The sequence below is a fragment of the Centroberyx affinis genome, unplaced genomic scaffold, assembly GCF_046629955.1.
Source record: "Centroberyx affinis isolate AG114_WGS23_722 - 3 ecotype Tasmania unplaced genomic scaffold, CSIRO-AGI_Caff_v1 ptg000592l_1, whole genome shotgun sequence".
NCBI lineage: Eukaryota > Metazoa > Chordata > Actinopteri > Beryciformes > Berycidae > Centroberyx > Centroberyx affinis.
In genome coordinates this window covers 164,890-181,467 of record NW_027279232.1, presented here as the reverse complement: position 1 = coordinate 181,467, position 16,578 = coordinate 164,890, and the positions used below count along the sequence as shown (strand labels likewise).

At 41.9% G+C, this 16,578-nt stretch overlaps 1 protein-coding gene across 1 annotated transcript in view; it reads left to right on the top strand.

Annotated features, from left to right (window-relative positions):
• pipox (pipecolic acid oxidase) overlaps positions 1-16,018 on the top strand; it is a 29,197-nt gene extending 13,179 nt beyond the window's left edge. Inside the window, exons 3-8 of the mRNA XM_071518536.1 lie at positions 120-333; positions 3,069-3,251; positions 5,316-5,468; positions 9,378-9,527; positions 11,278-11,353; positions 15,276-16,018. Of these exons, the coding sequence (XP_071374637.1) occupies positions 120-333; positions 3,069-3,251; positions 5,316-5,468; positions 9,378-9,527; positions 11,278-11,353; positions 15,276-15,406 (907 nt within the window). The 3' untranslated portion in view covers positions 15,407-16,018. The remainder of the gene's footprint in view (positions 1-119; positions 334-3,068; positions 3,252-5,315; positions 5,469-9,377; positions 9,528-11,277; positions 11,354-15,275) is intronic.
• Positions 16,019-16,578: the final 560 nt, after the last annotated feature.

Here is a 16,578-nt window from a genome sequence, read left to right as displayed (position 1 = left end):
CTGGGGAGAAAATAAATGAAGGAGAAAAACACTGGAGACCGGACTCAAGCACTACAGGCAGGGACGGCAGGCATGTCGATGCCACTGCTACTCGCATGACCCATGATCTCCCCTCTCAGACGAACGGGACTCCTGGTGATGGGACCAGAGAAGGCTCATGATTACCAGCTGATCAAGAACACCCTGCAGAGGAACCTGGTTCCCACAGTGATCCTGAAACGCGAGGACTTCAGCCAGCACATCCCCCACGTCAACCTGTCTGACGGAGATGAAGCCCTGGTGGACACAACCGCCGGAGTGCTGTATGCAGACCGTGCACTCAAGACTGTCCAGGTAGAGAGCAAATGGCATTCAGAATGATGGCGATACAGCATATCATGTGCATTAAAGCAGGTCAGAGGTTATGAACTGATATCTCTCAGTCAAGACCATATGTCTCTGATATGATGGAGGTTCCTCCCCAACCACAGCTGCAAAAAAAAGTCCCTGCCTTAAAAGATACGTTTGGTGATTTTGGACTTTTGGAATTTGTTTCTTACATACTTGTAGTACTTGGACCCACAGAGAATATTGGCTCCAGAGTCAGCTGTCTCTTGCAATGACTCCACAGGGAGTTGAGAGTAAACATGAGACTTTCACTAATCAGGAAATCAGCGCAGACTGATGTGGGGTGAAAGTGCGTTACTGGCGGAGTGATCTAGTTTTGCAGACAATCAGGTCAGATTGTAAACAGTAGAGTTTGGTACAAGACGATCCATTGAGTGGAAATGGTGCGGTGCTGCTGCTTTCCGGGCCGTGGATAGAAATATGTCGGTTGGTCTCCATATCGTTTTCACAGACTGGCTTTTTTAGAGACAAACCCAATTTGGACTCATTGTTAGCAGCAAGAGGCAACAGAGCTCGCCGTTTCAACTGACAGATGATTCACAAGCCAATATTGTCTGTGGGTCCACGTACTATTTATATAGGTCCAAAATTGCCCAACTTATCCTTTTAAGGGTGGAAAAATACCAGCTATCGTGACTTCATTCTAAATTCACTCCTCTATCCTGCAGTGGTGGCGCAGCTGTCTTCTCCCAAACTTGTGTCCTTGCAAAGTGCGATGGGCTGAAGGGATGAATGACATCCGTACAGGTGGCTGATATGCATAAAGCACATCAGCCACCTGAGAATTCAAGACCTTAGAATTCAAGACTCTGCTCCAGAAATAAGTATCCACCATACAGAAGAAGGGAACATTAGACAAATTTAAGTTGTCCATTAGACTTCATGCAGTACAGCTGCTGCTATAGTCGTCATGGAGCTATATGAAGAACATTCATTTCTAATGATCAGTTATTAAAGTGCTCAACATGCTGAACATGCTGAATCACTTACATTCTGAGAGGCATGGCCTATTCAGATAAGTTGTGTAGAATGTGAAAAAATATATAATTTCATGTTCATATCTTTTCCACAGTTTATGGCAGAGACCTGTGTTTTGTATTAAGAAATCTACCATACAAAATTCAACATTGGACTGTAAACCACGGCACTATAACGAAAATCCTAGAGAGGTTGGGCATGTGGAAGCAATAAAAGATTAATGTAGCAAAACATTTTCTGATTTCATCACGTACGAAAACTAGTTAGAGCATAAGGCTCAAAAATACTTCAAAACCAAGATGTGGATAATTGAACATATTTCAGGCCCACTGTTTTAACCTAATAATAGCTCACTTCAGGAATATCTTTCAGCAATGAATTCATATTATCTGGGCTCTGTCAGTATTGAACAAAGCAGTGGAGGAGAACAGACTCTTCTATGGCTGCCAGGTCAAGCACAAAACACTGTTTTGTTATTTCAGTGTGGTGCCATTTTCAATTGACTGGACAGATTGTTCACTTCTTTTTTGTGAAGCTGCAGTCAAGTATAAATTACAACTTGTAGTGATAGACGGATAATTGATGGGTTGATGATTGCTGCATGCATTTTCATGGTGTGGCTCTTTACTCTGATAGCCTCCTGCCTTTAATATTCTATTTTACTATATGCCACTATCGATCTGCCTCATTCCCTTTTCTTAGTGTGGGCTTTTTCTTTTCTTACTCTCTTTCTCTCTTATGTGTGTGTGTGCAGGAAGGGGTGTAGCTGCTCAGAAATCAAACTCATCTGATTTTCCTCGTTATTAGTTCAAGTTCTGATTTCTGTGCTTATCCAGCTATGTCTCAGTTGTCAAATCCTAGGCAATGCATATTAATCAACATTTCTGCAAATGCTCCAAAATGATTAGGCATAAATAGTTTTCATATATGGTTCATAACTTATCACCATTTCAGGCATTTGAGCAGCAGACTGTACAATAACTCTACATATGGACACTTGCTAATATATTCCACTAATGCAGTGTTTCACTCATTAATACTCCTACTGGTGTTATAGATCATACTAAATGGTACAAAGAGCGCTTAGAAAATATAAAAGCAGTGCCATTTAAAAACCCTCTCAGGCAAGCATTTGATGGACGGCAATGTGCAGGAGGTGGCCAAGTTCAATATCAACGCAAATGAGCAGAATATTTTCACAATATAATAACACGGTAAAAATGAGGGTAGCAGCTGCAGGAGACGATGGATGTCGTCTCCAGCTTTTATTTTGGCGTTGTATTGACACAGGTTTTCAACGCTGGCGCAGGCTGTCGCATCAACATCTATTCGACGTCTAAATGTTTGCCGGTTCAACAGATTGACTCCCAACAGATTGACGGCCATATTCCTGTTTCAGCCACCATGTCCCTTGGCAGGACAGCCCCAGCCTTGGACAGGTTCAGCACGTTCAACTCAGAATTCGTGGTGCATTTTAACACTATTGTCTTGTACATAGACAAGGTAGCTCCATATGAATACCTTAATACTTTACTAATACTTTCATTCCGATCTCTGCTCTCTCAAATGAATGGAAAAAGTGGGCAGCATCAAATTGAATGGTATTTGGGTATTGATAGATGTAGACCTATTGGAATACTGGAGAAACCAAAGAAGGATTTCCATTGAACACATGGTCCGGGTCCGCCCTTCTCTTTTGCCAGGGGCAGTTTCAGAAGCTGGGCGGGGTTATAAAGGATGGACAGAAGGTAACGGACATCAAGCCAGGCCCTGTTGTGACAGTATCAACCTCTAGTGGTGTTTACCGAGCCAGGAGTCTGGTGATCACCGCTGGAGCCTGGGCTAACACCGTGCTGTCCCACGTGGGACTGCAGCTCCCACTACAGGTATTCAATATCTTGTAGTCCCACATGGGATTACAACCTCCATTACAGCCATAGTCTCACATTATAATGCCACTCCCATTACAAGTACAGTTTACGTCACTATGGGGCTGATTATTGGCCTTTTATTAAAAAATCTGATTTCATCCAGTCACTGTCATCCACATCTGTTTGTTTTAGTAGGCTCCTTGCTAACACTATAGCATAGACTATGTTGAGTGCTAGTAGGCTCCATGCTAACGCTTTAGCATACAGTATGTTGAGTGATAGCAGGCTCCATGCTAACACTTTAGCATACACACTATGTTAAGTGATAGCAAGCTCCATGCTACCACTGTAGCATACACTATGTTGAGTGATAGCAGGCTCCATGCTAACACTTTAGCATACACTATGTTGAGTGATAGCAGGCTCCATGCTAACACTTTAGCATACACACTATGTTAAGTGATAGCAAGCTCCATGCTAACACTTTAGCATACACTATGTTGAGTGATAGCAGGCTCCATGCTAACGCTTTAGCGGACATACACTATGTTAAGTGATAGCAGGCTCCATGTTAACACTTTAGCATACACTATGTTGAGTAATAGTAGGCTTCATGTTAACACCTTAGTTGAGTGATAGTAGGCTCCATGCTAACACTTTAGCATACACTATGGTGAGTGATAGGAAGCTCCATGCTAACTCTTTAGCGAACGTACTCTGGTTGCGTGATAGGCCACTAGCATTATCCAAAGTAATAAGACTGACCTTTTAGTAATAGAAAAAAACACCAACAACATGTTAACGGTTTACTTGTTTTAAAAACTTAAATATCATTAACTCAAGACAGCTCGGTATCCTCCAGTACAAAGCGATTACAGACTGGCCAGGTTGGTAAACATTAAAGTGCTGAGTGTAATGAAATTCACCAATGTGTAACACTGCCTAGTGCATCTTTAACTAGATGTTTTGGCTTTGAACATGAAGGCCAGTAAGACATGGCATAGAGAAAACTGTTATAACAATTTAGACTAACAAAAGACTGACACTCCACGCATTAGAAATCCATAGCAAGCTTTTTTTTTTGTGAATTCTAATCACTGCACTGGTTCTGTAACAGCCCTCTACTGTATTATGTGGCTTTACCAGAAACAAAAGCATTACTGCTGTATATTTAAACACACGTTAGGTTAGAAGCCTTAGTCAGCAAGGCAGTCTCTCCCATCTCGCAATGTGCCACACACCCCGAAAAGAAAAGGTGATGGAAAAACAACCAGACAGCTGTTTGAGTGGAGAATTGGAGTTGGTATTGGAATTGCATTATTCAGGCTAGCAGGCTGGGGGGCCTGGGGAACGCCATGCCTGACTGAACTGGTAGAAAAGCGCAGGCTATGAGCTCATTGGCTCGTTGGAGCGCTGCCGTCTGAATTTTTATGGTCCCTGGGAATGAGAGCACGGCCGGTTAGTTCATTACACTGAAAGCTCCTGAACATTGTGTCCTTATTATTACCACCCTTGGATGGACGTCATTTGTACCGCCATGTGTACATTTAATTAAATCCTCATTCTCACTTCACCGTCACAGTGCTACTATTGTAATTGCACTTCTATTAGAGAGAAAAAAAACGATAAGGAGGAGGATGGTGATCTGTACGCAAGTATGTATGTTCAAGGTTCAGCCACTATGGATTTTGGAGGCTGATACCGAGTTTATGTTTTGTGCCAATATTCAATATCTTTAAATGTAATCCTTTTCATGTAAAAAAAAATACACAAATTACAACGCTTCCCCCAGAATTTCAGGTCAGGGTGGAAAAGCCTTTGAAACATTTTACATATTCATTCATACTTGTGTGGATTCTGATCAAAATGTATGCTAAGGTCTTCCCATAGACAACCAGTGTAGTATTGATCAATTCTACAATAAACATGAAATCGCTCAAACTGCATCATATCCATCATATCAAAGGATGACACTGACTGGAGCAGATCAAAATCATCAGATCCTTAATTAAAACCAGATCTCTAAGCCCTTGGTTGGTGCTGATGGTGCTGACGGTGTTCCCGCCCTCATCGCTGCAGGTGGTGAGGATCAACGTCTGCTACTGGAAGGAGAAGCTCCCCGGGTCGTACGACGTGAAGCGCCGCTTTCCCTGCTTCCTACAGGTGGAGTGTAAGGAGGCCAAAGATCACATCTACGGCCTCCCGTCCAACGAGTACCCAGGCCTGATTAAGGTGCGTCCCAGTGCAGGATCCTCCAGAGTCCAGAGTCCGTACAGTCCCAAGGAATATTTGGAGTGAAGGCATATAGCTTTCAAGATTTCAAATTTATGTTTAAGCATTTACCACAGAGGTGTTTTGATAGATTTTATATCATGTGTATTTTTAGGATTATAAACAAGATAAAAGTCATTCAAACAGAAAACTGTGCAGGGAGCGCTTCAGGTAAATAAGACAAAGGAAGAATTATGACCACCGATCAGGGGCAGACTGGCCATCTGGAGCAGCGGGAGTTTCCCCAGTGGGCCGGTCGACCTGTGGGCCGGCGCTGAGTCCAGCAACACCGATGTGAAAAATGTAAAAAAGCCCCATGCTGTTTGGTGGTTCTGCTATAGATTGGCTGGCCGGCTCCATACAGCTGCGTGTGTGTGTGTGAGGTGGGGGCAGGGGGTGTGTGTGTGTTACTTTGGTACATCCTACCATTCATACGCTGAGCTGACTGATTGTGTTGTGCATAAATTGGGGCCGAGTCGACCTGACACATGAACATTATGCTGCCTTCATGTGCTCTGAGAAATATCCAAATTTACAAGATGAGTGCGCATGAACAATATAAACTAGAACAGTGATTCTCAACCTTTTTCATATCAAGGACCCCTAATTTAGTCCACATTAGAACCATTTGATGAGATTTTGTCTCTTGGACCCAAATCTGAGAATATTTTTATTGTTAGATATGATTTTGTCCAGAATGACTATCTGTATTGTAGGTAGAGAGATAATAGTGGAACTATGATCAAAACAGTCATTCTTCTACATTCTCTAATTGTTAACTTCTTGTTAATTAAATAATGGTGAAGTTTAACAATTCATCAATTTGTTGGGGACCCCCTGGAACCCCCTCAAGGACCCCTGGTGGTCCCCGGACCCCAGGTTGAGAACCACTGAACTAGAAGATATACTGTAGTTTCACATGAAACTGTGTGGGCAGGCTGAAAGCACACAAATTGTTGCATCAGTAAATATAAACGTACATATATATCTACACACATGATCACCTAATTACATAACTCTGTGCATATAAACTGACTTACATGCTTAAATACACACACAGATATGTAAACAGACACCAAATAACTGAAAACACAAATTACCAAGAAAGGAATGATTAAGTGACATTGAAGACAATGACCTGACTGGAAGTTTACTGGGGACCTTTTGAATTTTTTTTACATTTGAGCACTGGCTACAGCGCCACCATGTGTCTAATTACAGTCATATTTGTTGGGACACCAATTCGTATCATTAGCACTTTAGGTCAGTAGCATATAGAATTTCATAGGAAATAGGGCCATAAAACATGATCTGATAAGCCACACCCACATTGATCAAGCACCACATTTCAGAACATTTGGTCAACCAGATATAACCAGAGATATCAGTGTTTGGCATTTGTGGTGCCCCCTGTCAACTGATTTAAAATTGGCTTGATATACAGTATATGCTTATAATACACTCATGTGCTGAGTTTAATGATGATTGGACAGACTACCACTAAGTTATGATTTTGTGATGGGCCACAAATGCTAGCAACTTCACTGGAATAGCCAAACGATAAAATATATCAAAAATTGGTTACATCAGTTTTTGTATCTTGGTCCTCTGAAGTTGTATCCATTCGTGCCAATAGGTCAAAAACTGAAGAAACCTACTATAAAAAACATGAAGAAAAAAAATTACATTTAAATAGCAAAAATTCTAATATGGCTGACCTTGGATGGTCCAAGATGCAAATTTGTAAAACAAGAAGAGCTGGACGTGTGTGCAACGTTTCGTGTCTCTAGGGCCAACTGTTGCAAAGTTCTGACCTTTTGAAACATTTGCTTTTGATTCAGCACATCTCCGCAAGTAGCTGCACTATTTAAAGTGTGAATGAATCTGAACTTTTTTTTATTTTATTTAACCTTTATTTAACCAGGCAGGTCAATTAAGAACAAATTCTTATTTACAATGACGGCCTAGCGAGAGGACAAAAGGACCTCTCGAAGGGTAAAGGGAAAAGGGGACAAAAAAAAACAAAAAAACACCCAATGTTACAATGTTACAGTTATGCAAGTCCAAAGTTTTGGGTGGACGAAGAAAGAAAGACAGAAAGAAAGAACAAGAGGGTAAATACGACTGGGAAAGTCAGGATTTTCTATAATCCCTAAATTGAGATGTGACATTTATGAGCCGAGTATGAAACCTTGTCAACAACAGATGGTAATTGTGACATTTTGTTTTTATTATATTTTGAATTAAAATGTATCTCCCAATGCATAAAATCCCTACTTAATTTTAAACACTCTAAAAAATTACCTATATGTGTGGATATGAATAATAAAAGCCTGTGTTAGATGGGATAGAACATTAAAAACAGCACCTACATGTACTGTTTTATCGCGTCTAACTATAGAGGAGTGAAGTGTCTCATTTCAACTTGCCCAGGCAGAATTTTGGCTCTTGAAAAGCATAGCGCTGCAGTTAAAAAGTTGCCGCAGTAGAGCTCAAAACCATAGTTGGGCTCTTTGAACTGCGAGTGTAGTGCTTCAAAGTCACATGTCTACAATATTTGTCCTACCTCAACAGATCCAAAACTTCAGATTAGTTCTGGGTGTTAGTTCAGCTTTGGTTTGCTTTCATTTGATATCACGTCTCTATTTCCAGCATTATGGTGGGCCAGCAGGAGTTCACAGACTAATAGCAGACCACATGCATGCAAAGGAGGGGGGGACAGATGGCGATGCTACATCACATTATTCACTCTGAGACACAGTCACTGGTGCTACTGTATGTCTTGATGTCTAACATTATGCCCGTCTAACTTACTTTGAAAGGAAGCCCAATTACTTAAAAATGAATGAGAGAAGTTAATAATAATAAGCCTGTATTTGCATTATTTTGTAGAGGTGTTATCGTCTTTTTTAAGCTGATAGATAAAACTGTGATTTTTTTCACTCCTTCCACCATCTGCTGCCAGAAACTCTGAAAGCTTTAGCTCCGTTTGCTCTGGAAGAACAGCGCCCTCTTCCTGTTTTGTGCCCTAAAGCAATCCAGCAGATTTCCCTCCAAATCTGACTCTGGTATACAATGTAAAATGTGCTGTAAAGTACATGGCCATTTTAGGACATTGACACTTTTTTCATCATTTGTAGATGGAATTTGTAAGACTTAGATGGATTTGCGTCAGATTTAGATGGACTTGAGTCAGGTTTAGCTGTCTTATATCAGACTTAGATGGACTTGAGTCAGGTTTAGCTGTCTTATATCAGATTTAGATGGACTTGAGTCAGGTTTAGCTGTACTTCGTCCATCTTACTCCAAATTACACCTAAGTTTGACAAAGTCCATCTGCAAATGACAAAGGTGGCTGAGAATGTCCTAAAATGGCCACTGTAAAGGCCGGTAGAGGCTGTCAATGTTCTTGGCAATGGTCTTGTTTGTTAACATTAATTATACTAATGTCTCAAAATTAATGTGGTAATTTATTAATGGTAAAATGATACATGTAGCCCCTTTAAACAGACTGGATTACTTACATGTATGCTCTTATTTGCAGATGTTATTTACAGACTCGATTGCCTACTTAAATATGGATTACCGAATATGAAATATGTGCTATATATAAATATAAGTATGTATAACGTTAATATGTAGAAATTCAAAAAAATACCAATATGTATACACAATGAAATAGTGGACCCATTATGAAAAGTACAGTATCAGCATATTACAATGACAGCGATACAGGAAACTGAAGAAGCAGATATGTGAATATGTATCACATTAACAACTTTTGAACTTTTATCTGCCATGATGTAACATTGTTTTATATAGAAATAATCTCACTGCAAACTGCGTTATGATGTGAATCCATGCGTCCAGGTGTGCTACCACATGGGCAGCGAGACGGACCCGGACGAGAGGGACAAGCAGACAGACCGGTCCGATATCGAGCTCCTGCAGCGCTACATCGCCTGCTGTTTCCCCGGCCTGGTGCCCGAGCCCGCCGTGGTGGAGAGCTGCATGTACACGGTCAGCATCACTGCCCGTCTGACTCCAGGCTTCACACCTGGTCCTGGAAATCTCTGGACTATCATGGAGCTTTGAGAGGTGTATTCCAGACAGGGAAAGTCGGGAAATTTGATAAATTCTCTGGGGAAGTCAGGGAATATCAGGGAATTTTACAAACTTTACAGGAATATAGCAGTATTTTCCAACTTATTACACGTTCATTTCTACTGTAGTAGAAACCAGACTGCTCACCCCTTTAGAAAAACAACATTACCAAACCAGGAAGGGTTAGCCTCCCTTCCAGAATCTACTCACCAGAGTGTTTTACAGCTGCTGTGTTTCATACAGCGCAAGGCTCTATGCTAATGATCAGTGGAATGATCAATGGAATCAATAGAAAAGCTAAACAACCATGTTAGAATTCCACCGATGTGGCTTTTTGAAGGCTGATACTGAGATTTTTTTTACATTGACGCTGCCAATGGCCGATATTTTATGTCATATTAAATATCTTTGACCATTTTATGCCCCAAAACAATCCAAAAGTATTCAGTGTTTCCACCAGAATTGTATTCTTGTCAGGGTGGAAAAGCCTCTGAAACAGCATTTAGACCATCATGGGACACTAAAATTTTCAATTGAAACACACAATATTAATAATGATAAAGCATATTCATGAAATCCGATTAGTTTATGTTAAGAGCTTTCCATAGACAACCAGTGTAGCATTGATCAATTCTGCAGTAAATATGTAATCAATCATATCCATCATATCAGAGGTGGACCACACTGCCTGGACCACATCTGATTTGTAATCAAAGGACAAATCCCTGATCAATACCATTGTAACAACCAGTTCTGTGATGCCTGTCCATCTCTTTTTTTTCCTAATTATGTATTGCTATATGCTAAGAAGCAACCAGTAACAGGATTGCATTACCAACTTGACAGAGTGAATAAGGTAATCAGGTTATAAATTGGGCTGTTAAGCTGCCTGGCAACATGATTTGTGTGCGTTGCTGGTTGTCTGTGTTTAATTCATTGTCACATCTCATGTCATTCCCTAAAGCCATACACAGGTGTGAGATTATGTGTAGTCTTGGGGGACGTGTGTGTGTGTGTGTGTGTGTGTGTGTAGGGAGAGTGGGGAAGGGTTAGAATTTGTGCAGCCATTCTTGCCCTCAAGCAATGCAGCACACTGCTTTTACAAAGATCACATACTGAAGCTCCAGGAAAACAAGATTTCTGTGACCTTGTCTAATGCCTCTGAAAATCATAATAGTCATGCCCTTTTCCCACTTAACAGCAAGCGTTTTGTTCAAATATCTGTTATTCCTATAAGAGGAAATAGTTTAACAGCTTGTGTCTGCTACAGCGATGCTAAGAAAAAATGTCTACAAGCCCTCTGTTAGAGGGCAGCGCATATTCTACAGTAGATCCTTTTAGCCTGTGGGAAGAGAGCAATGCCATGCACTTTCATTAGAACACAATATTTTACACTTTTTTTTCACACATGGTAAAAGAGTGTGCTGTATGTGTCCTTGTCAAATGGATCCAGGGGCATTCTGCTGTAGCTCAGTTCACTATTCATAGTCCCATATAGAGGAATAAAGAAGCAAAGAGAATCCAAAGAGAACGTGTACAAGCTGCAAAGCCTTTATTGGACAAGAATATTGAGTCAGAAAGTCAGAAACTGTGAGATCCAAAGTAAATTCTCTAGAAGCAGGAGACATCCAAACTTGTTCTCTATTTTCTGATGTTGTTTCTGCAGGTTACACCAGACCGTCATTTCGTGCTGGACTGCCACCCCACCTACAGTAACATTGTTATTGGAGCAGGATTCTCAGGTATGTACAGTACCCGAGGTAGTATGTTGCATACACAGAACTTGAACGGATAGAACGGTCATTCCCATTCAAATCAATGTTCCAGGATGGTCGGAGCGGCGGCCATTTTTATGTGTACCGCTGGGCTAGCTTCTGTGTAAACGGTCTTATGGCAAGTCATGGAGGAGAGAGGTTTTACAGTAAGAACCAAAGATGCGTCTCTGTCTCCTTGCTGCCATGGATTGCTAACATGCTAACGTTGACTAGAAGAGCTAGTGAGAGAAGTACAGTCTGTGATAAAGCTACATTAGCATCGTTGCTAACGTTAGCTTAGCAAGTAGTCTGGGCATTGACGACTTTATAGCCTTAATGCCCAGACTACTTGTGTTGTCACCATAGCAATTTAACCTTAAAATTCCATAATCGCCATTTTATGCTGTAAAACTAGCCAAATTACCATAGCAAAAGGTGGAGAAGGACCGTTCCAGCCATTCAAGTTCTGTGGTTGTATGATGTTTAGCACAAAATGGCTGCTGCTATATCAGTTTTAAAGCTGACATGTCACCACTGTTTCCTTTTGTTAGTATTTTAGGATGTTGTATGGACAGGTTTTAAGTGGGGTATCAAATCAGAATGGAAACCTGAGCTCATATTTAAACCTCCAGTGAAGTAAAGTATAAGCTTTTGTCTAGCTGGGAGTTTTGCTACTGTACCAGTGTTGCCAATTTTACTTTGAACACTACTAGAATTGCAGATAGACCCAGGTCAGCTAACATGGTGCAACTTGTGGCGCAGTGTTGCAAATTGCAATTAGTCCTGCAAGGTCAGATGAACACAGGACAAACAATTCTGTAGATCTATGAACCTGCAAATAAAAGGCCAGCCAAAGTGAAGGATGAACCAAACATCATAGCCATCACTAGTGAGTAGGTCTTGTCAGTGAGTTCATGAAAGCTTTTAGATTTGCTGTTCCAAACACTGTGATGGAGACAGCAGTCCGGAGCTGATCTGCCAGAAAAAGCTTCGACCAAGAGGAAACTGATGTCCTTGTGTGGGAGGTGCAGAATCGCCACAAGCCAATATATGGCTTATATTAAATGAGCTTGGGCGGAGATAACACCTTTGGTTAATGTTTTGCTCCGGTCCTTGGAGAACCATCGTGTCGGAAACGGCTCAGTGATATTAGGTGAAGAGCCAAACAGAAGTTGGCAGCCAACCGCAGAGACAGTTTGGCTATGGGAGAGGGGGGGGCGTCCACCAGCCAGTCCCTGACATCTACAGAGAATGGCTCCGCCTCCACAATCCCCACTCTGTGTGTCCGGGCGCATACTGACAGTTCTGTGTTGGATGATAATCATTCACACCACAGAAACCACATGTGTAGCTGTAAAATGAAAAATGTTGGATCTTATTTTTTCCCTGCTTGAGGCAATTATATCAAAGTCAAATTAGGAAGTTCAGTGCAAAAACACCACAGCAGTAAACGCTTAGTGCCAAAGATGGAGACAAATAAAAAAAATAAAAAAAACAATTTGCGGATTTCCATTTTAATATTTGCGTTCTGAGCAGACTGTGTTCCATTTTCTTTTCACGATGGTTTTGATGTTGTCATGTTTGTACAACTCAGGCTAATCAGGGGCACTGCAGTTGTTTTTTTTGTTTTTTTTAATAAGCTTACCCAAGAATACAAATGACGATAAAAGTAAAACTCAAATTGCTGTAGCCTGTTATTAAATATCAAAAGGCCTTTGTATTAGGTTCAGAGGTCTGTCAGTAAGGTGGTAGGGATGGGAGATGTAAAACTCAGGCTACTGGCTTTTGGAGTGGGATAGTTGTACAGTCAGTTGAAGAGAATACACTGCAATAACAGAATATTATTTATGGATAAACTATTAGGTGTATCCCTATGGACAACATGGCGAATTGAGAATGAGCATTTTCTCCACAAAGTAATTACAAATTAATGCTTTTAGCTTGAAGAGTCTGCTTTTTTTTCTCCATAGTCAAAACATCCAAAGCCTAACATTGTAATTGTTTCCAGAATGACACTGGGTAATTATTTATTTGTCTAACAAAAAGGCAATTTCCCTAACACTCTTTGACGATGCGTCCGCCAAACTGCTACTATCGCCGTGCAAAGTTTCAAGACACTTTGCTTTTCCTCGTCCTTAAATAGCGCGGTTTAAGGAACTAACTTTTCCCACTTCATAAAATGCGGCCTCAATCGACAGATAACTGCGAGCCTGTGCTGCTGATAAATCATACCTATCTGACAACTTCCATATTTCCCTCCCTCCGCTTTGTGCTCCAGCCCTCGGAGCAGCCACAAATACTACAAGTAAAAAAGCACAAAAAGGAAAGCAACATCCTGACCGACCCATTTTTTTTCTCCGAGCGTGAATGCCCTGCGCGCTCTGTTAGTAGATCAGAAAACAAGACTTTCGGTTTGTGCCGTTTTGATTTGTGCCAGTGTAAACCTTTAATAGACCCGGGCCACAGTACGGTAGGATAACTAAAAAAAAAATGCAAGTCATTTTACTCGCGGAATCTAAGAACCCGGGATAAAAAGAAGGGACAAAAAAAAAAAAAAAAGTTGAAGAGAGTTTTCATGTGCGGAATACCCTCAAAGCCCCGGACACAGCAAACTTTCCTCCCAGACACACAGAGCCTTAACTTTTAATGAGACTTTCTTGTCCATTGTGAAAGGTGAGGAGCCTTCGCTTTGGGTTCCGGACTCGAGTTCTCCTCTAATTAACACGGCCGAGGCACCCAGAAGGCCGGCTCGGGCCCCACCCTCGCTCTGTGTCAGTGGGCCTCTCTCCTGGAAGTTGCCTTCGGGGTCTCCTGGCACGCTTCCATCTGCTCCCGTAGCCGCCATCCTTCAGCTAATTATATCTGTAATTAATTTTGGGCTCATAATTTTCCGCTTTCTAGAGGAGTGGGCAGCGGCTGGAATAACGGGGGCATTTATTGCTGGAAATTTACTCTGCGGGGGGTTAGCAGAAGTCATTGAAGAAACCATGTAATCAATGCAAGGGCAGTCATGGTCACTAGACTGTTCTTAAAGTGGCAATTCAGCCTCTACTACTTATGTTGTTTGTCTGTGTTAATAATTGGTTGGAATTACCATGCCATGCCCTCCCATTATTTTTATTTCCTCTTCTGGATCTATGGAAAGAACTCGTTCTCCAGCCCCTCTCCTACGGTGGCAAAGACGCTCAGTGCCATATTGGAGAAGTTCACAGGGCTTATCCGTAATACAAAAAAAAAAAAAAAAAAATGTGTTGCCTTCCTCCCCCTCCTTCTTCACCGCTTGCATTTGTCATCAAAGCCCGACACAAGTGCTTTAAAGCAAGTCCTGGGGGGTTGCCATGGTTACAAAGTCACCCTGCGGGTTTGGCCGGCTATTGAGGTTTCCCATTCTCCTTCTCCGGCGAGATGAAAACGCACGTGGACAAACTGTCAGAGCCGAGCTTTTATGACTTCAAAGCCGGGCAGAAACCACAGGAGCTCGGAGACCTTTGTCAGATGGCGGTGCGCTGCATTCCTCGAGCCCTGTTGACATTCACGATTCGCCTCTCAGACCTTAGCAACAAGCGGAATTAGGCTGCATCTCGAAAATAGCCGCTTCCTCGTCTCACTCCTGGGCTCGAGCACATACACCCATCACCCACAGAAAGGGACAAATCTCCCTTAATTTAGCGTTTGGTCTCGGTTCACCAAAGTGAATAGATGCCCAGTGACAGCCAGTGCAATAGCTCTGTTCTTCCTTTATGTATTCACTCATGCGGGGCTCAAACCGACTGCCTGACTCAGACAAAGGGGCGCGAGACACGGGCTATTTATAGGACAACCACAAGGTGCCGGGCATGCGTTTCCTCACGTTACGATTTTTGATTCACCTAAAATGGTTGGCTGACCCGTTGGTGCGTCTCTTCCCCAGGTCACGGCTTCAAGTTTGGACCAATCGTCGGCAAGCTGCTGTGCGAGCTCAGCCAGGGAGAAGTGCCCTCCTATGACCTCTCACCTTTCAGAATCAGACGCTTCCAGGCAAAGTCTAAAGCAGCTCTGTAGAGCCAGGGCCGGATGCTTTTTATATCCCCCAACGGAACATCTATGATTCAAACGAAAAAGATGTCTGTATTAATGAGTCGTAAAATTTGGGATTGTTATGGTAATTATGCACTAAGCTGTAAAATGCCATCACGACGAGCGCATCTTGTCATTTGCTGCTTGGTTTAATGCAATCAGTTTGTGATGCCCATTCCACATGGGGTCAGCTACATGCTTAGCATTCCGTGGAAACGCTTGTCATGAAAGCAATGATTGGAGCGGAAATCTATCCTAATCAATAGCGAAAAATGCGACAACCAGCCTGACAATCCTTGTCTTATATGGAGCTACCTAGCTTACTTGTTATTGTTATTATACTGTACTATTCACTGTAGTGTAGTATGGAGAGCTGTATGACATCTAACCTACATTGTACAATAATGGATGTTTGCACAGATTTACTTTTGGTTGAGTGGCGTGAATAAGACATTGGAAGAGTCTAGTCGCATTTCAAAGCAATGACAACCTGTGTTATGATTAAACTAAAGGAATCCGCTGCCTACACTGTCACTCTGACCAGGGGCCCATCCAACATCTGCAACTAGATTCCAACATTGTTGTGCAATTGTAAATGCACCCATCTGTGACAAATGGTAATAAAGTAAAAAAAACTGTAAATGTATTGGCTTGTATGATTTCACACATCAGTAAATCCCCCTCTCGCTGCCTTCCCGGAGTTGGCCATTTCGCGAACTAAGCACATGGTTAAAAAGACATCAGCCATGGAGCCATTTGTCTATGTGCAGCCAGCTGCGTGCTCAGTCTTCAGTGGTGGGCTATTGCCCGGATCTATTTCCCCATGTACCGGTAAACATTTTAATCACCAATCAGCTGGCCTATTACAATGGATGCCAACCAAGGCCATCAGCGGGAATGGGAAAATTATGCAGCGAAACGCGAGAGATCAGCGAGCTATTTGCTCCTTTGCCTCTAAGTGACTTCAGATGGATAGCAGAGAGCCATTATGCAAATTAGAAGAATTAGAAGTACATTAAACATGCAAATGCAAATATTCAACCACCAATAATCATCACCCAGGGCCAATTGAAACACCCCTGTGGAAAAATGTATAGCGTGTATAATCCCACAAAGCATAAAAAAAATCCAGAAAATGCTTTGTGTACAAGTACCAA